This window comes from Herpailurus yagouaroundi, unplaced genomic scaffold (genome assembly GCF_014898765.1).
Source record: "Herpailurus yagouaroundi ecotype Mexico unplaced genomic scaffold, PumYag 550, whole genome shotgun sequence".
NCBI lineage: Eukaryota > Metazoa > Chordata > Mammalia > Carnivora > Felidae > Herpailurus > Herpailurus yagouaroundi.
Window position 1 is genome coordinate 13,717 of NW_024412767.1, and position 25,081 is coordinate 38,797.

At 40.4% G+C, this 25,081-nt stretch overlaps 1 protein-coding gene across 1 annotated transcript in view; it reads left to right on the forward strand.

Moving 5' to 3' along the window:
- Nucleotides 1–348: 348 nt before the first annotated feature.
- The window catches only part of LOC121023329 (pregnancy zone protein-like), a 47,843-nt gene continuing 23,110 nt past the window's right edge, over nucleotides 349–25,081 (forward strand). The window contains exons 1-14 of the mRNA XM_040465147.1: nucleotides 349–498; nucleotides 2,784–2,967; nucleotides 3,677–3,830; nucleotides 3,989–4,041; nucleotides 5,094–5,114; nucleotides 5,588–5,756; nucleotides 7,017–7,101; nucleotides 9,214–9,337; nucleotides 11,524–11,638; nucleotides 13,735–13,844; nucleotides 16,176–16,337; nucleotides 17,390–17,617; nucleotides 19,374–19,437; nucleotides 23,773–23,915. Coding sequence (XP_040321081.1) covers nucleotides 416–498; nucleotides 2,784–2,967; nucleotides 3,677–3,830; nucleotides 3,989–4,041; nucleotides 5,094–5,114; nucleotides 5,588–5,756; nucleotides 7,017–7,101; nucleotides 9,214–9,337; nucleotides 11,524–11,638; nucleotides 13,735–13,844; nucleotides 16,176–16,337; nucleotides 17,390–17,617; nucleotides 19,374–19,437; nucleotides 23,773–23,915 — 1,695 coding nt within the window. The 5' untranslated portion in view covers nucleotides 349–415. The remainder of the gene's footprint in view (nucleotides 499–2,783; nucleotides 2,968–3,676; nucleotides 3,831–3,988; nucleotides 4,042–5,093; nucleotides 5,115–5,587; nucleotides 5,757–7,016; nucleotides 7,102–9,213; nucleotides 9,338–11,523; nucleotides 11,639–13,734; nucleotides 13,845–16,175; nucleotides 16,338–17,389; nucleotides 17,618–19,373; nucleotides 19,438–23,772; nucleotides 23,916–25,081) is intronic.

Genomic DNA, 25,081 nt, shown 5'->3' on the forward strand with positions numbered 1-25,081 from the left:
TCTCTCTGCCCCTCCCCTGCTTGCATTCTATCACTCTCTCAAAAATAAATAAACATTAAAAAACTTTTTTAAAAAAGAATATTAACTGTTTTCATCAAGTCATATAATTTATTTTGCTTCTTCTTCAAAATAGGTTAGGTACTGATTAACAGTCAGAGACAGTGTAGCCTGAAAGTAATATTTTTCAAGGACAGAACATTTGAGAAAGTGGATAAAAGAATACTGATGGTCATAGAAATAATCTGGAATTGATTTTTTTATACTGGAAGTAGTTAATATGTTACAAAAATAAAGGGTTAGCAGTTTACTTTCACTGCCCATCAGAGAAAATAAAAACCAGTGATTCTAGGACAAGACCAGAGTTCAAGGAATCAAGGGGCTCAGATTCCTGTTGTTTCCTATTTCTCTCCACACCATGAGAGGAAATCAGCTGCCCAGTCCAGTCTTGATTCTACTTTTCCTGCTCCTTCCCAGAGATGCCTTCACTGCTTCAAAACCGTAAGCAACAACATTTTCAGAAAATTCTGTTGTCTTTCTCTTTCCCATTGTTTTATCTGCTTCTTAATGTCTCTCTTATTTATTTTCTGATTTCCTGTGAATTTATCGGCTGTTGAAGGGGCTTAGAAAGGTCAATAAGTTGTTATTGCTCATGTGGAAAGAGGCATCCTCTAATTCTAGAAAACACTGAGACATGGGGCAGTCACGTTTACGAAACATTCACCGAATAAGAATACAGAATTATACAACATTTATTAAATAATAATCTAGAACTCCTGCCAAAAAGAAAAAAAAAAAAAAGGATACATCCTTCATTGGCTCATGAAAAGGGCTGCAGTGTCCGTCCAGTGTGAAATAACTCAATCTCTGTATTTTCCCCTGGTCAGAGATCACCAAGAGGAATACATGACTTTCAGAGAAGCCAGGATTTTTGTGTTAGATCACTCAAATTCTCGAGCAAACCCGTAGGGGCTGGTGTTTAGATCTTGGGAATACACAGATTAACACAATGTGGACCCTGTCCTCAACACTTCACGGTAGAGAGAATAGAAAAAGTGTGCAGGGAAAGGAATACAGTGCAACACCAGAAGCTAGCCTTGCGGGATTCTGTGAGAACACTCGCAGAGAAAACCTACCTCCTCCTGGAACCTGTGAGCCATATAAGGGAAGGGACGTCGCCTAAGTCTTCAGAGAGAAACTTGTTCGGAAAGAAGTCTTATGAAGCAAATAGAACTTATCCAGATAGACAAGGACAGTTCAGGAAGAGAGAGAGAGGCGTGGGCAAGGAGAACATTGCAAAGTGCAGCATGTTTGGTGGTAGTAAATGGTGGGCGAAACAACTGGAAAGTGGTAGTTTCTTCTGGGTGTGCATGTTAATATATTTGGTGACTAGCCTCGCATGGCTCGATCGACTCCGCCTCCCTCATCACAGAGTGAAAGAATAGAAGCAATGCCACTCCTCCTTATCCATTAAATATCATGTATTTAGTGTCCTAGAATAAAGAAATTCATATCGCCCACATGAAACCCAAGACCGCATGTAGACAGGTTCTTAAGGCTTTCGATGATATTTAATGGGTTAATCATATTTTGTTGTTGCTCAAACAAACATTGTTTTAGCTTCATAGGCATACAATTGACAAAATTATGAAATATTTAAAAAGTACAACGTGATCGTTAAATTTACCTATATACTGGAAGGATTCCTCCCATCGGCTTAATTCACACATCCATCTCTTGAGTATTTATTTCCTCTTCTTTTTTGTGTGTGTGAGAACAGTCTAATTCTCCTTCCAGCAGATTTCATTCATACAATGCAGAGTTATCAACTGTAGTCACTGTGTCACACATTATATCTTCAGACTTTATTCATCTTATTATAACTGAAAGTTTGTACCCTTTTACCAACTTCTCCCTATTTCCTTCAACAGCGCCCCCTACCCTGCCCCGCCCCTAGTAATCACACTACCATTGTCTGTTCTGTTTCTGTGAATTTGATTTTAAATTTTTTTTTCAACGTTTTTATTTATTTTTGGGACAGAGAGAGACAGAGCATGAACGGGGGAGGGGCAGAGAGAGAGGGAGACACAGAATCGGAAACAGGCTGCAGGCTCTGAGCCATCAGCCCAGAGCCTGACGCGGGGCTCGAACCCACGGACCGCGAGATCGTGACCTGGCTGAAGTCGGACGCTTAACCGACTGCGCCACCCAGGCGCCCCACTGTGAATTTGATTTTATTTAAAAGGGTCTATATAAGTGACAGCATGCAATATTATCTTTCTCTGGCATATCTCACGTGTATATATTTCTTTAGAGAGAGAGGGAGAGTGCACATGAATGGGGGAGAGGGGCAAAAGGAGAGAGAGAGAGAGGAAGAGAGAGAGAGAATCCCAAGCAGGCTCCACACTCAACACGGAGCCCAACACAAGGCTCAATCCCACCACCCTGGGATCACAACCAGAGTCGACATCAGGAGTTGGATGCTCAACTGACTGAGCCACCCAGGCACCCCTGGCATATTTCACTTATAATGTCCTCACAGCCCATCCATTTGTTGCAAACAATGGGATTTCCTTTTTTTAAGGGTGAATAATATCCCATTATACATCATCCCATTTTCTTGATCCATTTCTAAATTTCAAAGCACATGATTCATGGATTGCTTATCCATAGCTTAGGAATAGTTCTATGATTGGTGATTACAGAAAAGATTATCTAGAAAGCAGCCACAATCATGACGTCTTTTTAACCTTTCCATGGTTGACCCGGAGCCCTCTTCTCCACAGGCAGTACCTGGTGCTGGTCCCATCTCAGCTGTACACTGGGGTTCCTGAGAAGGCCTGTGTCATGCTCAATCACCTGAATGAGACGATGACACTGAACATAATTCTGGACTATGGAATGCAGATCAGTACCCTCCTCACCGAGCTGGTGACAGAGAAGAACTACTTCTCCTGCAGCCCCTTCATTGTCAGTAGGACTCTTTGGGATATGGAAGCTCGTTAGAGAAAGAGCGTATTAGCCCATACCTTGTATTCTGACCCCCAGCAATAAAACAGCATAATGAAGAAACACATGAGAAGTACAAAGTGAAAGTTTCTACTGAATACGCTTTCATAATATTTACAAACAGTCCTAGTGCAATATATGAAAAGTAATGCTAGTTATAGGTTTCATTGGCTCCTACAATTCGGAGATGAATAAAGGCCATGCCGTTACCCATTACAAACACTGAAATTCATAAATTTAAGTGACTTATTTAAGATCTCACATGTGGTTGATGGTTAATGTACTGTCCTTCTAACTTTGTGCTACATAAGGTATTAAATAGTTAATCACACTGGCTTACTCCCAGTGATAATATGTAACGTTGACGTTGACCATTGGAAAATAACATTTGATAATTACTTCAAAGCCATCATACTGCTGTGGAAATTAGAGTTTGTCATTGCCTTCACTGTCATCACTATTTGAAGACTTAGTTGGTTTTATTTCGGTGACATTTTCCCTTTAAATCAACAAAGTGTTCCTGTCATGTTACAGAAGCATGAGAGTCTATAATTCTTGACTTATCCCTTACTAATTCTCTGGGACTAACCAGAGAAAGAACAAAGTCAGAAAGCCTGAGACATTCAGACATGGGTCTGGGCAGATTTTTCAGTGCTTTTCTGTTTTACAGATTCCAAAGCTGTTAACTTCCTCAGGGTTCATTACTGTGGAGGTGAAAGGGGCAACACAGCAATTCATAAAGAAGAACATCATACATATAAGGAGAGCAGAGAGCATTGTCATTGCCCAAACAGACAAACCCATCTACAAACCAGGACAAAAAGGTATAAGGAACCAAGCTGGCAAGAGCGACTTTAAGGGGTGGGTGTGTGGCTATCTATTACTTTATTCTGCAGTCATGAAAACACAAGCATGCTGTTATCTGTGTTTCTGCCTTGGATTCCCGCGGTAGGGTTTCATGGGGAAAATCTCTGTGTTTCAGTGAGATTCCGCATCGTCTCTGTGGATGTCAATTTTCACCCTGTGAATGAAACGGTAAGTCTCCTGACAGTGGATGAGTGTGGGGAAAACAAGTACAAACTTAAGGCCCATTCTTTTGAAAAACATGAGACCAATATGATCTAAGTGGTACCACTGCTGGAGAATGAGATCAGTTCATCAACCACATTATCAAAATAAAACATTCCGTTGAAATTATCTTTTTAAAGAGCCCAGTCATTTTGGGGGCGCCCAGGTAGCTCAGTCTGTTAAGCGTTCAACTTCAGCTCAGATTATGATCTTGCAGTTCCTGAGTTCAAGCCCTGCCTCAGGCTCTCTGTTGTCAGCTCAGAGCCCACTTAGGATCCTCTGTCTCTCTCTCCGCCCCCCTAACCCCCCTCCCTTCCTCTTCCGCTCCCGTGTGTGCACACACACTCTCTCTCTCTCTCTCTGTGTCTCAAAAAATAAATAAACATTTTAAAAAATCTTTTTTAAATGTTTATTTATTTTTTGAGACAGAGAGAGAGAGCCTGAGTGGGGGATGAGCAGAGAGAAAGGGAGACGCAGAATCTGAAGCAGGTTCAAGGCTCCCAGCCATCAGCACAGAGCCTGACACGGGGCTCAAACCCACGAACTGTGAGATCACGACCTGAACCGAAGTCGGATGCTTAACCAACTGAGCCACCCAGGCACCCCAAAAATAAATAAATATTTTTTTAACCCCAGTAACTTTTATTAAACAAAGGAAAGTAAGTGAACTTGATTTCTCTCTTAGAGAGATGGAGAATTTCTCAGAGATAAATTTCATCTGCAAAATAAACTCACTCTTTTGACCTTTTTACTTAAGTGTAGGTTTCCTCCATTGTACATTATTTCATAAAAGGAAAGTCATGACTTCTCAAGAGATATATATGAGAACTAAACATGTAAAACTAAACTAAACACGTAAAATGCATGTGAACCAAACTGGGGCACATTTCCTTGTTTGGATAAAAAATATATACAGACTCACTTCCCCTGATCCAGATAGGCTATCAACGCTGAGGTCATGGCTTTCTTTTTCTAACCTCCATCCCACACTCATACTATCTTTTTTTTTTTCTTTACAGTTCTCCGTGGTTTATATTGAGGTAGGTAAGATCTTATGCATCTCCGTTGGGATGTGAACTTACTACAAGTTAGGTTCCACTGCCTCTCCCGCCTCCTCCCTCCCCTCTAGCACTCCACCAAAACTAAACACTGTTTTCCCTATCTATCTTAAATCCTCTGGAGACTGGGTACGATGTAAATGAAAGAACAAAATCCCCTGAGATGATACAATTTAGTGACTTTTCCAGTATTTCTAACCAAAATGGATACCCGTTGTAATCTTTAACATCTCATAGCTAGTAACCTTGATGTCCTTTTCTGATCATAGAATTCCTAGAAAACTTTGTTCACTACCTTTGATTTGTAGCAGTCAAAGTACCTTTGATTTGATTTGATGTAGTCAATTTGCCAACTGTCTACTATCTGACTCCCAATGTGCCCTCCCTGGAAAGCTGCCCCTCTACTCAAAATACCTATTTCAATGGTTTCTATGAACTCATGTTTTTACCTATAGAATCCCAAGAGGAATCGAATTTTCCAATGGCAAAATGTCAGACTGCAAGGGGGACTCATCCAGCTCTCCTTCCCACTCTCGGTGGAGCCCACCCTGGGTACCTATAATATTATGATGCAGAAGGAGTCAGGGGGAACACTACAGCACTCCTTTGAGGTGAAGGAATATGGTAAGAATTCCGTATGTGCTCGAGACATTTATGACATTAGAGTATTTAAGAGCTTAAGAGTTTTTATACATAGGTACAAGCAAAAATCTAGCATATAGTAGTTGAAAATTAGCAAGCTTTTTATGTATCTCAATATTCACTAAGTGCTTTTCATGCGCTATGTTGTTTAATCCTCACATCACCCCTCTGAGGCAGATACTGTATTATCCCCATTTTACAAATGAGCACCTGAGTACTAGAGCTGTTAGTAATTTACCAAAATCACAGAGCCAACAAGAGGCAAGAAATATTTTATTAGGTCCATTTGACCCTATTCAATCAGAAATTGGTAACCAATACAATAAATACGTGCATGCATCTGTTGATCTATATCTTATAACTGAGGGTACCTCTGGGCCGCACCTATGACCTAGACCTATACCACTCCAACCAAAGTAGTCAGACGTTGAAGCCACCTTACCCGTTATCAGTTATGTGGATTTTCTCAGGCCAATTGAACGTGGGTGAGGAGACTTGATCAACAAAAGCACGATTCCCCCAATTCACCAGACCTGCCGCGGGAATTATAGAACAAGGGTCTCTTGCAGGAACAGCTAATCTTACACAACTGTGAGAGAGGCCGGAAAAGTCAGGGTCCAGCAGGAGGAGCTAATGAGTCAGAGGAAATTACTAACCAGTTCTCCAGAAGCATGGGTGGGGACACATAAGTTAGCACCCGCAAGGGTCCCTTCAGATGCCAAAGTGGACCCCCAAGGGCCACCGCCATAGAAGAATCTATGGAAGGCCGTACGTATACATATCTCTTCATATCCACTGCTTCAGTATTTCTGTAGTCAAGCGTCTAGTGGTAGATCTTGGGCCTCTATCAGTCAGCAGGACTCGCAGCTGGGAGGAAATGGACACAGAGAAGGACAGAATTAGGACAAATTGGAATCAACTGGCTTCTCTGTACCTGTCACCACATCCAACCATGTGGATCTTTAGAGACTCAGGGTGCTTCTTTCCTTCCGTCTTTGAAATCTTAAACAAATTCAAAGGAGATGCTAGGAAAAGTAATCCCAGCTTAACCAAGTTAACGCAGGACAGACTACCCGTGGTCATAAACACATCGCCCTCGTCAGTGGTGGCTCTGCTGCTCCTTATTTCCGTTGACATCATTTCATGTGATCTTACATTATAAGGTTCTGCAATAGAATCATTACTGATACTTGCGAGATATCCCGCCCACCTTCATGTCTTTCTCCCTTCTGTTGACAACAGTTTTGCCCAAATTTGAGGTCCAAGTGAAAATGCCCAAGGTTATCGGCTTTCTAGATGAAGAATTTTTGGTGTCCGCCTGTGGCCTGTGAGTTACACTGTTTTTTTTTCATTCCAATTCTATTTCCCGGCTCTATTTGCATTGGTAACTGGACTTCAAGGTGTTTTAATTCGAGAATGACTTTCTCCAACTGGGGAGCATGAGAGGCAGCATATGACATCCTACTAATAATAAAAGTATTGCCTGACCCCTGAAAATGTGCAAGACCGTGTTTTAAGTGCCTTGCCCCTATTAACATTTATTGTCACACTAACCTTGTGAGATGGGGATAGTTATCCTTAGTTTGCAAATGAGGAAACTATAACACATAGAGGATAAAAAAAAAACTTGCTCAAGTTTCTACAGGTAGTAAATGACAAACTGGAATTTAACCCAACAGTCTGGCTCCAGGGCGTGAACTCTTCACCCCTATCCTATATTGCTTCTGCAATTAAATAAAAAAAATAAAAAAAATCTAGTTTCATGAAACTTTCTACAACCGAAATTGAATGCAAGATGTCCAACTCAAGGTCATGCTCATGCTCATAAATTCTGTGTTATTCTGTGTCATACAATCCCCATTTTTTTTATTGCTCCTGATTTCCTAAACTATGGGAAATTAGAAAAAAATTAAGAACTTTTCTTAAGTAGATATATAGATATATAATGTATAGATATACAGATATATAGAGATGTATACATGTGTCATAGTTATTTCTTCCCTGGTTACCTCTTGGTGTAGTAAGACACTCTTCACGTGTATTGAAGAGACACTTTACCTCTTGGTTTTGAAAGCAGTGTGAGGATCATCTTTCTCGCCAGTTTTGATGCCGTAGATCTTTCCCTTAGAAGGGGGAGCACTTTCAGTCAGGTTTAAAGATTCCCCAAAGTGAGAGTTAGTAAATCATTTATTGCTTTCTCAGCATTGCTAGAAACTGGGGTGGGGAGGACTATAAGAAGAGGAGACTCAGGGCCATTGAAGCCAACTGTCACCTACCCCACAGTTTTGGCTAAAGCAATAGGTCTCAAACTTAAGTGAGCATCTGGATCTATTGAGGTGATTAGCTAAAATGTAGTTTCCTTGGCCACGTCTCTGGAGATTCCAATCATGAACCTAAGGAAAGATTGAGGACTCCGAATCACAATACATCTCAGGTAATTTCAGGGTAGATGGTCCATGAAGCATACGTTGAGAAAGAGCAGACTAACCTGGCTTCACATCATATCTTCATTCAGCCTGCTCTGACACATACCACAGAATAGTTAGTTAGTTTATAAACAACAGAAATTTGTTGCTCACAGTTCTAGAGGTTGGGAACTCCAAGGTCAAGTGCTGGCAGGGTCACATTCTGGTAAAGGTTCTCTTTCTTGCTCATGGCTGGTTGCCTTCTTGCCATGTCCTCATATGGTAGAAGGGGCAAGCGATCTCTCTGGAGCCTCTTTTATAAAGGCACCAATCACATTCATGAGGGTTCCACCCTCATGATCTAAGCACCTCCCAAAGACCTCACGCCTAATGCCTTCATCCTTGGTGTTTAGGATTTTCACATACAAATTTGGGGGATGCAAACATTCAGAGCATACCATAGCATATCCTTCCCTCAGATTTGGCAGAATCAGACTAAGTCATTACGATACTGTTCATTTATAACATTTCTGTTCGATAGCTAGTGCTTTCGAATGTTTAAATTTCCAGTTAAGTTCTCATTTATCTTCTTAAAATATATACGAATTAGAGATGACTTAGAAATACACCATCTAGAGACCCTTAAATTTTTCCCCCAAACAACTTAGGAGGCATTGTCAAAGGTGGAATTATAACTTAGATAATCTGATGGCAGAGAAAGAAGGAAATAAGACAGAGTAAAACCCCAACTGGAAAGGAGGAAAGATCTGAGAAAAACCACATTGTTAATTTTTCATTTGGCGGTGTTTCAAAAAGATTCAGTAAGTATTTTCTCTTAGAGTTGTAGATGTGTATCCACTTGGATAATGAAGACGGTTTCAGAACAAATGCTTCTAAAGAACAAATGCTATGGAAGGAATTACGACAGCTATAGATGAACAAGATCGATATACGAATGGATCAAATTATGTGGAACAATATCTGAGTTATTTGTATTAAACATATTCTCATCTATAACTGCTTGACTGTCATAGATACACATATGGAAAGCCGGTCTCTGGTCTGGTGACAATTAACGTATGCAGAAAATATTCACGATACCATTCCAACTGCCATGGAAGATATTCGCAAAAGATCTGTGAAGAATTCAGTCAACAGGTATATGGAAACCACTCTGCCCAGGACACTAACAACAGATCTTGTTTTCTCAGGGATTATAATGCAATAAGGAATATCATACAATAGAATACAATATTGTATTGTGCAAACGGTATAACAAAGAGTAGTGTTTGAAATGGTCCCCTAGGAAAAAATGTAGAATAAGGGAAACATTGTAAGATTGCCTGGCAACGTTAGGAGGCTTCTTGATAGTTGGGTTCATGAATTTATACTGGTATTTATGCGGCCAGTTTTGTAATTCCTTCTGACAGCAATCAGCATGCCAGATATAAAGCCATAAAATAATGTGAAGGTATCCAAAATTGGCTTTTATCAAACAGATAACAGAAAAAAAAATGTAGCCAATGTTAAGAATTTGGTCAGTGGGAGGAGGGAGCCCGGCTGGCTCAGTTGATAGAGCCTTTGATGCTTGAACTTGGGGTTTTGCATTCCAGCCCCATTTGGGGTGAAAAGCTTACTTAAAAAAAGAATTTGGTTTGTAGGAGAATCAAATGGCATGCTATCGAATCGAAAGGGCATATGGAAGAATATGAAACCAGCATCCGGTTTAAGAGAAAGAGACCTACAGGGACAATGAAGTCCTCAATGACGTCAAAGAATGTAATAACATCAGAAAGTAGAATCTGTCGTATTAAAAAAGAAATGTATAGGGGCGCCTGGGTGGCTCAGTCGGTTAAGCGTCTGGCTTTGGTTCAGGTCATGATCTCACAGCTGGTGAGTTCAAGCCCCGCCTCGGGCTCTGTGCTGACAGGTCAAAGCCTGGAGCCTGCTTCGGATTCTGTGTCTCCCTCTCTCCCTGCCCCTCCCCAGCTCAGGCTCTGCCTCTCTCTCCTTCACAAATAAATAAGCATTAAAAAAAATTAAAGAAAAAAAAGAAATGTATAAATTACCGAGTTCAGAATAAGAGTACATAAAAGCCCAGAGAGTGGCATTATCCATGATAATGAATGTCAAGACAAACGTCAATAAGCAACATAAACATGAGAGGAATTTAGTTACAAAACCTTTAAAATATCAGGGATAAGAGATGAATTTTTATTTTCAAGTGAGTAAATTAAAATACGATTAAGTAAATTAGACGTAAATTAAGTATGAGTACATTTTATTATGCAATGAATATCTTCATGGAAATAAATAAAAAAATGAAAACAAATCTTTCTTAAGGTATGGATCCCAATATTTAGTTGGGAAATCTATTATAATGATTCATATATTCAAAGAATAGATGTTTTGATGAATGTCCTAGACATGGAGAAATACAGTGAAGAAAACATAATTCTCAGTCGATGTTTAGACGAAGGTGGTCACAGAGGAGATGTTACGTCTTTTTTTAATTCATGTTTTATTTATTTATTTTGAGAGAGAGCGAGCGAGCGAGAGAGAAGCAAACAGAGAGAGGGAGAGAGAGAATCCCAAGCAAGCTCCACGCTGTCAGCACAGAGCCTGATGTGGGGCTCGAACTCACAAACTGTGAGATCATGACCTGAGCTGAAACCAAGAGTCAGATGCTTAACCGACTGAGTCACCCAGGCGCCCCAGAGATATTATGTCTGAGCTGAGTTTAGAAGAGTAGGAACCGTTAGCCCGGATAAGAATCGGAGCAAGAACGTCATCGTCTGAGGAACAGCATACGCAGAGAGGCAGAATTACAAAATATGGCAGCGCATTTGGAAACCAGGAAGTTTAAATTTTTTTTTTTAATGTTTATTTATTTTGGGGACAGAGAGAGACAGAGCATGAACGGGGGAGGGGCAGAGAGAGAGGGAGACACAGAATCGGAAGCAGGCTCCGGGCTGCGAGCCATCAGCCCAGAGCCCGACGCGGGGCTCGAACTCACGGACCGCGAGATCGTGACCTGGCTGAAGTCGGACGCTTAACCGACTGCGCCACCCAGGCGCCCCAAGGAAACCAGGAAGTTTAATTGGGCAGAAGCAGAATAGGCTTTCAGAAGAGGAGAGGGAAGCCAGAGGCAATGAGTAACTCGATTAATGAAGAAATATGATGTCATCTTTGGCTTGGGAAGGGATAAGCACCTGACAGATGTTCAGAACATTTGTAAAATTTCCTTTGGCAGGAAATGTTGAGCACAAAATTTTCGTAGATTGCTAACTGATTTTTGTGGCAGCAAATCAGAAGACCCAGGAATTCTCTTTCTTTCCTTTCAGGCAGACGATAAAGGCTGTTTCACACAACTCGTACAGACGAAAATATTCCAGCTGAGACAAAAGGGGTATGACATGGCAATACAAGTGGAAGCCAAGGTCAAAGAGGAGGGAACAGGTTGGCATTGTTTTTAAATATTGATTAATTCATTAGGTTACTAGTTTATCAACCTTTTTTCAAGGTTATGTATGTATGTGTGTGCATGTGTGTGTATGTGTGTATGTGTGTGTGTGTGTATTTATAACCATAATAACATTTTCACAAGAAATGTAAAAACTAGGAGCACCTGAGTAGTTCAGTGGGTTAAGCGTCAACTCTTGACTTCGGCTCAAGTCATGATCTCACGGTTGGTGAGTTGGTCGGGCTCTGCCCTGACAGTGTGGAGTCTGCTTAGGATTCTCTCTCTCCCCCTGTCTCTCTGCCCTACCCCCCCTTGCACTCTCTCTCTCAAAATAGATGAACATTAAAAAGAAAGAAAGAAAGAAAGAAAGAAAGAAAGAAAGAAAGAAAGAAAGAAAGAAAGAAATGTAAAACCTAAAGGCCAAATGAGCATGAAGAGAATTAATTCTAAATTCTAATAGAGAGGCAAAGTTTATAAAGTAGCATGTGGGCTGATTTGTACAGAATGGATAATATTTTGAAAGCTAGCAATGGACTGAGAAAAAAGCATGATTCACGTAAAATAAATGTGTTTAGTCTCAGAAGGATCTGAAAATGTAGGTAGGGGCTAAGGTGTGTAAAAAGTAAATCATATGCCAAAAAGGTTAGACTTTATTATGAAAAGCCTTGGATATCTTCAGATATATTGGAGTAGAATGTTCTAAATAAATTGATATTTTAAAAATATAATTCTAGCAGACATGAAGGGGACAGGCTAGATGAAACAATTTTAAGGTATCACAGTGTGATACAGCAGATTATTCAAAATCGCTTCAAAGATTACAAATCTGGGGCCTGGAAAATGGAATTGCCATTAACCAAGATAAGGAGTAGATGTGAAAAAGTTATGGTAAGGAGAATGTGTCAAAGACAATTAATTATAATCTGGAATACCAAGGTAGAATATGAATATGATTCATTCATCCTCAAAAATAATTTTCAAAGAAAACCAGAGCAAAATCAGGACCATAAATGTATATCTGAAACAATTCCTATTGTATCTATACCCTCCTAAGAGTAAATGCAACTGTTCTGAAAGAGAACTCACTTAGCTTTGCTAAATTGAGGCTAGAGGCAGACAAGGAGAGGCCCAAGGACAGAAATAGCTACATTTAGGACATAGTATCAAATCAGTCAGAATAATAAAATTAGAAGTCATAGGGATGGGGGAAAATAATAAAATAGAGTTTCTTAGAAGACACTGGAAGGGTTTCAGTGGTACTGATGTATGAAGTATTTCTGAGAACTCACTTGGATGAAGTCTGAGATGAAAATACTATAGTGGGAGAAAATAAGGGATTCTTTAGACTTTGATAGAACAATGCTTTAGATGATGAAGATAAAACACAGATTACACTTCAATAAATGGAAAGGCACCAGGTGTTGGCTATACCTTGCAAGGGCCATACAAGTGAAAAGAAGAGTCTTTCTGGGTAAGTAGTTTGTGATAGAAAATAAGCATATTTTAAACATGATTCCAATGTAAAGAATCACATTGCATGCAGAAAGTCATGGGGAGAGGGCAGGGATCTGAGAGAGATGGAAACAAAAATGGCACAAGATCACAGAAGAGGTGAGAAGAGCTTAAGAACATAGGGGGGCGCCTGGGTGGCGCAGTCGGTTAAGCGTCCGACTTCAGCCAGGTCACGATCTCACGGTCCGTGAGTTCGAGCCCCGCGTCAGGCTCTGGGCTGATGGTTCGGAGCCTGGAGCCTGTTTCCGATTCTGTGTCTCCCTCTCTCTCTGCCCCTCCCCCGTTCATGCTCTGTCTCTCTCTGTCCCAAAAATAAATAAAAAACGTTGAAGAAAAAATTTTAAGAACATAGAGCAAGTAGGATGCTTGCGAAACCAGAGGAATTGGGGAATGAGGTAAAATAATTTTTTATACGAAGGTGAAGCTAATGTCAAGTTGCTTGTATTTTCTAAGTATGAGAAATTCTAGAAAGGAGAAGATATGGAATACAGTGATTTGTTATGATGGAGTGAAGCTGGCTTGGAGGGAGGAGGTGAGTTGAATATACAGAACAGTTCAACCTCGCTTATTTCTTTTTCAGAGTTGGAATTAACTGGGCATGCATCATGCACAATCACAAGCACCTTAAGCAAATTGAAATTTACAAAAGTGGATACATATTACAGACATGGGCTCCCTTTTTTTGGACAGGTAAAATATCTTTTCAATAGAATCATAATGTGGGGGATGTGGCCTTTAAGAAAATGAATTTTTGTACCCCAAAGTGTAATTTGTTATAAAAATAAATATTTATTTCGAGTGAGGAAAGAAATTATGGCAAATGACAAACTTAAAAGGCAAACACGGGGCGCCTGGGTGGCGCAGTCGGTTAAACGTCCGACTTCAGCCAGGTCACGATCTCGCGGTCCGTGGGTTCGAGCCCCGCGTCAGGCTCTGGGCTGACGGCTCAGAGCCTGGAGCCTGTTTCCGATTCTGTGTCTCCCTCTCTCTGTGCCCCTCCCCCGTTCATGCTCTGTCTCTCTCTGTCCCAAAAATAAATAAACGTTGAAAAAAAAATATTAAAAAAAAAAAGGCAAACACTATCACATGCAGAAACATAAAGCACACTTTTATTAACTTCTAACACACCTCTAGAATACATTTTTCCCTGTGTAGTTTGACTGCATACTCTCTACCTGTTTATAAACAATGATTTTGTTTTATAATTTTTTAAAGATACTCTGTCATCTAGATGATTGAGATGGAATTTTTCATAGTGATAGTTTTAAACACATTTTTTTCAGCTTCAAAGATCAGTATCGGTAATCATATTGGTAAATTTTCAGACTGATATCCTGCTGAGTAAGCTATCAGTTTTCTTTCATACAAGAGATAGAAGTTTTCTGGACATTTAAAATTTTCTCCTTTGTAACTAATCTTTAAACTGACAGTTGATAGGCAATTTCCTTATTTTAGTGATGTTGTGAATTGTATATTTTCTTCATTTATTGCGGTATTTTGCATCAAATTGGCAAAAAATTAATAAATGCATAGATATGGTTGCGTGAGACCATTTCAAACCAAGAGGAGGACATGAGCGAACTGAGGATTTAAAAGATGAATATGACTTGGCCAGAAATCTAAGAAAGAGGGGAGAATGGCCAAGGCTCTAGGTTTCAAATAGCTTTTAAAGACCAAGGAAGCGGGGCGTCTGGGTGACTGAGTCAGGTGAACGAACGTCCAACCCTTGATTTCGGCTCAGGTCATGATCCTGCAGTTCATGAGATCGAGTCAGCATCAGGCTCAGAGCTAACAGTGAGGAGCCTGCTTGGAATTCTTTCTCTGCGCCTCTCTTGCTCGTGTTCTCTGTCTCAAAATAAATAAATAAACGAATTTTTTTTAAATTTAATTTAAGCAAATTATTTTAACTGAAGAGCGAAGAGCTAAGAGGTAGCCAGGGTGACTGGCTGAGATAGAAGATATAACTGGAGGGACTGTATAGTTGTAGGTAAGCCAGAGCCTTTTAGAATAAGCTCAGAATTTTGTACTGAGGAGTTACTAAAGGTTTTAAGGAGAATAGCATCATCAGTTTAGCTCAGGCGGTATAGAGAATGGTTTGAAGCCAGCAGGAAGCAGGAAGGAGGTGAACTGTTTAAGATTCAATAAAATGGTATTGGAAACCAGACGGAGAAAAATATTGTGTGCTGTCATCTGAGCAAAGAGGTAGAGTTAAAATAAAAACCAAGCTTTCAGAATTGCAATTTGGGAAACGTGGATTTGGGCAACAATTCAAATAGTGCCCCCTCGCCCTCAAGAACAAAAATCAACGGTTTTTCAAGACAAAGGGGAATTCTTGTACATGTCTTTTATGAGGAATTGCGACTGGCGTTGGTGGCAGAAGACTAATCTTGACTGAATGTAAGTGGTTACTAAGGATATCATCGAGCAAAATCTCCTGCAGCAGGTTGCAGGTGTTCGGGCTGCGTTTGGTCCAGTTCCGAAGTTCTTCTGGTGAGGACGTGCCTAAGGCTGATCTCCTTAATGGCCTCCCAGCTCCATTGTAAACCTTTTGATAAGAGACCTCATTTTATTTCACCTTTCACAGGTTTTAACTGGAATGGCAGCAATGAATCTAGAGAGAAATGAATAGGAATAAAATGCGCTCAACAGGGAAAGAGATAGCATTTGGCCAATGGTTAGATACAGTGAGTCAAAGAGAGAAAAATGATTTAAAAAGAGAAGAAAAAAAGCCTATGGGATGAATAGAAGCACCATATACTGAGACAGAGAACAGCGGGGAGGAAGAAAATTGGGAAAGGTAATATCACGAGTCCCTTCTGGGATATTCGCAGTTTCAGGCTCAGGGAATATCTATATAGAAAAGCCAAATAGTCTAGAGCCCAGAAAACAAGTCTAATTTTCAGATTCTAAGATCTTCGGTAAATGACAGCAGCCACGAGGTCAAGAGGTGAATGCCACAAAGAACGGAAGACGCCATTGCCACGTAACCCTTGACACCAGCTATCTCTTCCTCACTTCTAGGTTCTTCTAGTCAATGAGAAGGATCAGCCCATCCCCAATAAAACTGTAGTCGTCACTGTGGATGGAAATGCGTATCATTCCAACTTTATCACGGATGAGCATGGTTTGGTAGACATTTCCATTAATACCACCAGGTTCACATCTTCTTCATTCACCGTTTTGGTAGGTGGGAAGGGGCATCTGGGGCTGCAAAAAGATTGCTGAGGCCGCATAATTTAAGGGTATATGGGAAGCATGTAAATTCTACGGAAAAAGAAATGGCAACACAGAGGAAAATAGAAATTAAGCAATGTGGAGACCTAACTCAGAAGAAAACATGATCTGCCAGAAACCTTTTACTTTAGATTGACTCCATTTACAACCTGCCGTAGACATTTCTTGGCTGATCTTGACCTTCCCCCGTAAAATTCAATGTTTTCGCAATTCTGTTACAGATTAGATTTTCTTGATTTCTTCGATGTGCCGCTATTGTTTGTTTTCTGTAGAAGGTTCAAATAACTTTATGCAGTTTATAGGCATAAGGGTACTAAGAAAAAGCAATTGGTCTTGACTGTGAGTGAATATCATCTACTAAATCAGTATGGCACAAGCATGAATAAAGTTAAGGAAAAGTCACTCACAGATTATGCTTTCTTTGGGAAAACAAACTATAATGGAGCCAAATAAACATGGTTCACATAAAATCTTTAGTAAATGAGGGAAACCTGGGTGGCTCAGTCGGTTAAGCGTCCGACTTCGGCTCAGGTCATGATCTCACAGTCCGTGAGTTGGAGAGCCCGCGTCGGGCTCTGTGCTGATGGCTCAGAGCCCGGAGCCTGCTTCTGCTTCTGTGTCTCCCTCTCTCTCTGACCCTCCCCCGTTCATGCTCCCTCTCTGTCTCAAAAATAAATAAACATTGAAAAAAAGAATCTTGGGGCGCCTGGGTGGCGCAGTCGGCTAGGCGTCCGACTTCAGCCAGGTCACGATCTCGCGGTCCGTGAGTTCGAGCCCCATGTCAGGCTCTGGGCTGATGGCTCGGAGCCTGGAGCCTGTTTCCGATTCTGTGTCTCCCTCTCTCTCTACCCTTCCCCCGTGCATGCTCTGTCTCTCTCTGTCCCAAAAATAAATAAAAAACGTTGAAAAAAAAATTAAAAAAAAAAAAAGAATCTTTAGTAAATGACAGAGTGACCAACATGTACATAATGTATTTTCAAGACCTTTATTCTTTCCACTAGGTCACTTACAAAAAGAACAGCCACTGTTTTGATAACTGGTGGCTTGAAGAATATCATATATCGGCACAGCACACTGTAAAGCGTATTTCCTCCCCGAGCAAGAGTTACCTACACCTTGAACCTGTTACTGGTACCGTGGCCTGTGGACAAATCCAGGAGATCCGGGCACACTACATCCTGAATGAACAGATTCTAAAGGATGAAAAAGATTTGACCTTCTATTATTTGGTAAGAATAGAAGTAGCTCTTCCTAATTACAAGACCTCAAAAAGATTGAGTTCTTACCGAAGTGATACGCTTGGTAAGACATCAGTGAAAACCTTTTCTTGTCCTTGTTTTTATGCTTGAAGAGAAGTGGCTTCCTAATACATTATCAATGCTTTCATTTCTCGTTTATGCTCTGGTCTCCACTGGAATTTCTAAGCTTTTTTCTGAGTTCCAGGGGAAAATTATTGAAGGAGAGAAGAAAAAGCCAGGGAGAATGACTTGTTAGACAAAAATAATGTTTTTCTTAGAACTCAATAGATAAATAAGCAAAGGGTAAGAAATCAAGAACTTATTCAACAGGAAATAAAATTATAAACAAGCTTCTGGAAAATATTCAGTTTTGACATTAATTGAAGAAGTGAAAAATAAAACAATAAAGTAGTAGCAATACACCTGTAAAGCTTCTAAATAATTACAAAGCTCATGACCAGTGTTAAATGAAGGGAAAAAGGGCATTGACAGGCATATCATAAATTGATATGATACTTTTGAGGCCAATAAACCTATTTGTGCCCTGAGATTAAAAATATAATCCCAAACTGGCAGTTACTCAGATAAGTCATTTTGAGAAAAAAAAAAACCAAATTACATGTAAGAGACTCTGTATAGAAAGATTAACTATAGACAATATTTGCTTTTAATTTTTTTAATGTTTTTATTTATTTTTGAGAGAGACAGAGACAGAATGTGAGCGGGTTAGGGGCAGAGAGAGAGGAAGTCACAGAATCCGAAGCAGGCTCCAGGCTCTGAGCTGTCAGCACAGAGCCCGACGCGGGGCTCGAACTCACAAGCTGTGAGATGATGACCTGAGTCAAAGTCAGATGCTCAACTGACTGAGCCACCCAGGCGCCCCGTAGACAATATTTTTAAAAATTCTATTGAAAAGTTTTTTTAAAAAGTTGACAGTAAGTCAGAATCTTAGTTTTATTGCTTGTTAGTTATGTGACGTTGGGCAATTTACCTGATCTCATTTGTAAAGACAAACGTCAATCATCTTACCGGAATACTAGGGATGAGATTTATACCCACTTCATGGGAATACCGTGCCCATTAAATAAAATCCTATAACTAAATAATTTAGCTCAATGCCTGGCACAAAGAGAGTGTCAATACCTTTGGTTTTTTAACAATAGAGAATACTTATATATATTTTATATCTATCTGCTTTTAGTATATATTGCCTTGTGTATGTTTAAAATATTTGTTGAACGAACATGCAAATTTGAAATATCAATATTCAAGACAAATAGCAAATACTACATAAAATACTAAAACATTGCAAAACATATATTTGTTATTTGAAGTATGTAACTCTAGGGGCGCCTGGGTGGCTCAGTCGGTTAAGCGTCCAACTTTGGCTCAGGTCATGATCTCACGGTCCGTGGGTTCGAGCCCCGCGTGGGGCCCTGTGCTGACAGCTCGGAGCCTGGAGCCTGTTTTGGATTCTGTGTCTCCCTCTCTCTCTGCCCCTCCCCTGTTCATGCTCTGTCTCTCTCTGTCTCAAAAATAAATAAACGTTAAAAAAATAAATAAATAAATAAATAAATAAATAAATAAAGTATGTAACTCTACATATAGGAAATTACTGAAAGAGAACTTTAGTGTTCAAAACTTCTGGGTTGCAGTAGTGAGATAATTTATTTATCTATTTTGCATAGGTTCTTATAAGTTTAATATGTGCCTTTTAAAACGATAATGGCTATCTTTCCGTCTTCAGATCAAAGCAAGAGGAATCATCTCCCGGTCAGGAATCCACGTGTTGTCCATTGAGCACGGAGAAAGTAAGTACTTCCAGGATTTCCCTTTTTTTTTTTTTTTTTCTCTCGTATACTCAAATTCTGTACATTTTAGCAAGACGGAGCTACTTTTACATTTTACATTTACATTTTACCGAGGTCATGGTCACCAACCTTCTTCCATCAACCAAAGACGAGGATAAGCTAATACAAAACAAATAAACATTTTAAAGATTGCGGGGGCGGGAGGCACCTGGGTGGCTCAGTTGGTGAGGTGTCCGATTTTTTATTTCAGCGCAGGTTGTGATCTCACAGTTGTGAGATCTAGCCCTGTGAAATGGAGCCTGCTTGTAATTATCTCTCTCCCTCTCTCTCTCTCTCCTCCTCTCCCCCACTAGCCCTGTCTCTCTCTCTCTCTCAAATAAATAAACATGCAAAACGATGGCATACTAGGTTCATTTTAGTCCATTTAGTAATTTCTCTGATTTTTGTAACATTTCTATATTTTAAATTTTATTCCTAAAGTAAAATATATTCATTTTATAATTAAATGTTTTCAAATGCATATATTTTTATTAAAATGTTAATTTTTATTCACTTATTTATTTAAAAGTGCAGAAAATCACCAAGGAAAAATTTTACTGTGTACGTCTTTGTATTCGTTTCCTATTGCTGTCGTAATACATTACCACCCACTTTCTGGCTTATAACTGCAAATGTATCATTTTACACTTCTGTAGGTCAGAAGTCTCACTGGGTTAATATCAGGGTGACAACAGGACTGGCTGCCTTCTAGTGCTCTAAGGAGTTACCCGTTTCCTTGCCTTAGAACCTCCTGCATTCCTCAGTTTGTGGCCCCTCTGTCTTCAACCCCAGGAGCACTTCATCTTCAAATCTCTCTCTTACATTTCTGCCCCCTTTTTAAAGATCACTATGATTCAGGGGTGCCTGGGTGGCTCAGTCGATTGAGCGTCCGACTTCGGCTCAGGTCATGATCTCACAGTTGTCTCTCTCCCTCTCTCTCTGCCCCTCCCCGATTCATGCTCTGTCTCTCTCTGTCTCAGAAATGAATAAACATTAAAAAAAAAAATTTTTTTTTTTGAAATAAAGATCACTATTCGGCTCACTTGGATAACCTAGAATGATCTCCCCCTCTCAAAGTCCCTGATGTAATCACATTTGCAAAGTCCCTTTTGCTGTGTAACATAACATGTACACAACTTTTTCAGATTATGATATCTTTGGGGAGGACGTTAATCTGCCTACCACAAACTGCCCTCTGGCCCCAAAGATTCACATCTGTCCCATATGCAAAATCCCAACAGCCTTAAAAGACTCAATCCTTTATAGCATTAACTCAAGTCCAAAATCTCATGTAAGTCTCATCATCTCAAAAGTCCCAAATATCATCTTATTGTCTACGTTAGATATTGGTGGGGCCTTAAGTGTAACGCTTTCTAGGACAAAAAGATTATCAGTCCCGAGAAATTTTGAAAGCCGGTTGGACAAACAACGTTAGGTTTCAGAATACCGCTTAAGCTGCATCATACAAGTATTTGCATGGGGTATTTTCATTTGTGCTCAGTTCGAAACATTGTCAGATTTCCCTTTTAATTTCTTCTTTGGACTCTGGGTGAGTCAGAAAATAAGTATGTTTTTTAGTGTCTAAATATTGAGGTATTTTTCAGAAACTTTTCTTAGTGATTTCTAACTTCATGCCATTGTGGTCATTTCTTTTAAATTTACTGAGACATGTTTTATGGCCCCACATATGGTCTATCTTGTTAAATGTTAGTATTTCTATTCTTCTCCTCTTCAGCGTTTTCTAAACGTCATTTAAGTCAAGTTGGTTCACAACATTTCTATATCTTATACAGCACTTTCCTTCTGAATTTTCATGAATCACCAACATCTCTCGATTTCTGTTATCCCAGGAAGGATAACTAACTTTAAAAAAAAAGGGGAGGGGGGCGCCTGGGTGGCGCAGTCGGTTAAGCGTCCGACTTCAGCCAGGTCACGATCTCGCGGTGCGTGAGTTCGAGCCCTGCGTCAGGCTCTGGGCTGATGGCTCAGAGCCTGGAGCCTGTTTCCGATTCTGTGTCTCCCTCTCTCTCTGCCCTTCCCCCGTTCATGGTCTGTCTCTCTCTGTCCCAAAAATAAATAAACGTTGAAAAAAAAAAATTAAAAAAAAAAAAGGGGAGGGGGGGTCTGTTACAAAAAGATAAATACATTTGGTGTGTTTATTTGTTACATGTCCCTAGGCTAAATCTCATAAATAGCTTCCTTTTTTTCTGTTCATTTGATAATTATAAGCTATCATTTTACAAAAACAAAATAAAAATAAAAACTTTTATTAGCAGCATATTTAGGAATCAAAAAGCTCATTCACCCAAGGTGAATCAGTATATGCAGGAAAAAATGAAGGAGTACCCATTACAAAAATTAAAATATGTTTGTTTTTTACCTTTGAAACCCCATTTCCGGGGCGCCTGGGTGGCTCAGTCGGTTAAGCGTCTGACTTCACCCCGGGTCACGATCTTGTGGTCCTTGGGTTCGAGCCCCCCGTCGGGCTCTGGGCTGATGGCTCGGAGCCTGGAGCCTGCTTCGGATTCTGTGTCTCCCTCTCTCTCTGCCCCTCCCCCATCCATGCTCTGTCTCTCTCTGTCCCAAAAATAAATAAACGTTAAAAAAAAAAAAAACTTTAAAAAAAAAAAAGAAAAGAAACCTCATTTCCGTGTCCTTGGCACAGAGTGGGTACACAAGAAATATTTTTAAAGTAATTCGTAAATAAAGGATAAGATATCTCTTTGTCTACAACCTGTGATAGCTAAACTTTATTTGAAGTCTACATATTTGAACTATATTTGACGAGAACTAACTTTGAAAATAATATAGCTTCCTGTCCTGATATATCTCTATAATAAGAGTTTTGGATAAAAAGTCCATGCCCTCAAGATGTTGTTATGCTATTTTTTATGTTTATTTATTTTTGAGAGAGAGAGAGAATGCGAGCAGGGGAGGGGCACAGAGAGAGGGAGACACAGAATCCGAAGCAGGGTCCAGGCTCCGAGCTGTCAGCACAGAGCCCGACGCGGGGCTCGAACCCACGGACTGCGAGATCATGACCTGAGCCGAAGTCGGATGCTTAACCACATGAGCCACCCAGGCGTCCCTGTTGTGACACTTTTTATGTGCTCTTTATATGGTTTTAGTATTATGGTTTCAAATTACTTTACTGAAGTATAATTAACACACGGTGCTGTAGTAATGTCAGGTGTCCGATATACTGGTTTGACAATTCTTTACATTATTCGGCGCTCACCACGATAAATATAGTCGCCATGTGTCATCATACAATGTTACTACGATATCATCGACTGTATTCCCTAGGAGATCTGGCCATTAGCAGCAACATGGATGGACATAGAGCATGTTATGCTAGATGACAGAAGCCAGAAGTTTCGAATTTATTTTGACCCTGCTGTTTCCGTGCTTCTTCACCCCAAGCTGCCCTCCAACTTTCTAAAGACACAGGAAAGCTACACTTTTGAAAGAATTTCCTGCTACCCAGAACTTAGCTCGTTTACGAGAAAATTAAGTGTGGACATCTCAGAAGCACTATGCAATGCACGCAGAAAGAAGCAGCTAAGATAAATATAGGCAATTCCCCGGTAAAACTCAGATTCACACCTGGTTTTGTCGGTAATTATTCGTACCCATATCTCTGCGGTATTGAAAATGCCCCGAAGGTCCAGACGAGGTTGCGTTCTTTGCCTTTTCCTCGTGCATATGACAGGAATTGTGTTGATGTGGATCATAGGTAGAGGTAATTAACGATATCTAGAAGTTCTTCCCTCTGGATTTCTTTCTTAAGCAGTCTTTTTGTTTTCCTTCCAAGATTTTATTCAAATTCAAGTTAGTTAACATATAGCAGAGCCACTGGCTTCAGTAGAATTTAAGTGATTCCTTACTTCCATATAACACCCAGTGCTCATCCCAACGAGTGCCCTCCTCGATGCCCATCCCCCATCTAGCCCATCCCCCACCCACGCCCCTCCTACAACCCTCAGTTCGTTCTCTACAGTAGAGTCTTAAATCTTTTTTTCAATTGAAAAACAGAAAGGCGCATTAAATGCGTTTTTCGACTTGAGCAGAGGAAGTGCACAATGTATCCTACACTTTTCGGGAAGAACGTCATTGGCTCAGCACGTCCGCACTCAACACACCTGCATACACGATGGTGTGAATGCAAGCCTTCTCTTCCTTTAGTGTGCTCCAAATGTTGGAAGGAGTTAAGTCATTAGAGGGTCTCTTCTGTGTAAAGTTGAGAACTCCTCCCTCTTCCCAATCAACTATCTTGAACGTTTTCTTCCTCTCCAGTGAAAGGGGTATTTTCCTTCTCCTTTCGAGTGGAGTCGGACATCGCTTCTGATGCCCAGTTGCTGCTGTATGCTTTTTTGCCTGATGGAGAAATCATTGCCGACACGGAGAGAATCGAAATCGAAACCTGTTTTACCAATAAGGTGAGTCACCTGTATCAGCAGTCCTTTTATTCATCTCCCCTTTTGAAGGACGGAAAACAAAGATGTCGCGGCCGTTTCTAAAACTGCCACATAGTGTCCCTGGAACTTTCCTCCGGAGGACATCCAGAGGCCGAGAGTGATGCCATACCCTGAGAGGGCTGGTGAAGAAGTTCAAAGCAGGTGGCCCTAGACACACAATGTTTGACAAGTTTCTTGTTTTATCTCCAAATTCACGTGCAATTCAAAATCTATTCTGTTATGCAACCTGAATAGTTTTAATCTTGACGTTTCGTTCCCCAAATTTTGAGTTAAAAATGGTGTCTCCCCAGGATGTGTCCATTTTATCCCATCATACCCCCCGATGCACCTCAGTGTGCTATTGCAGAAACCAGTAACTCATTGTGAGGTTAAATTCAGTTTGATAATACAGAACAGGGGTATATGTATGTGCCCCGTGTTGAGAAACACAGCCTGGGCACTCTAATAATGACTATAGCATAAAAATATAACATAGTTGCAAATGGAGTCTTCTCATGTTTCCAAAGAATATATAGTTGTGACAAGAAGCCTCTATCCCAACAGAATTTGGTGCTTAACGTGAACAATCAGAGAGCATCCACCAACTTCACTTATCTTTTTAAAAATATACCTAGGACTCTTTAACATGAATTTTATGAACATTCAAACTATGCAAGGTACCTGGGTGGCTCAGTTGGTTAAGCGTCCGACTTTGGCTCAGGTCATGATCTTGCAGTCCCGTGACTCGAGCCCCGAGTCAGGCTCTGTGCTGACAGCTCAGAGCCTGGAGCCTGCTTCAGATTCTGTGTCTCCCTCTCTCTCTGCCCCTCTCTGCTCATGCTCTGTCTCTCTCTCTCTCTCAAAAAGAAATAAACATTTAAAAAAATGTTTTGAAGAACAAACAAAAAACTACACATTTAGGGGCGCCTGGGTGGCTCAGTCATTTAGCTGCCTGACTCTTGATTTTGCCTGAGGTCATGATCTCACGGTTCATGAGTTCAAGCCCCACATTGGGCTCTGCAATGAGAGCGCAGAGCCTGCTTGGAATTCTCTCTCTCTCCTTCTCTTTCCACCCCTCCTGCGTGCGCCCGTGCTCTGTCTCTCAAAATAAATAAGGAAACTTAAAAAAAAAAAAAAAAAAAAACTAC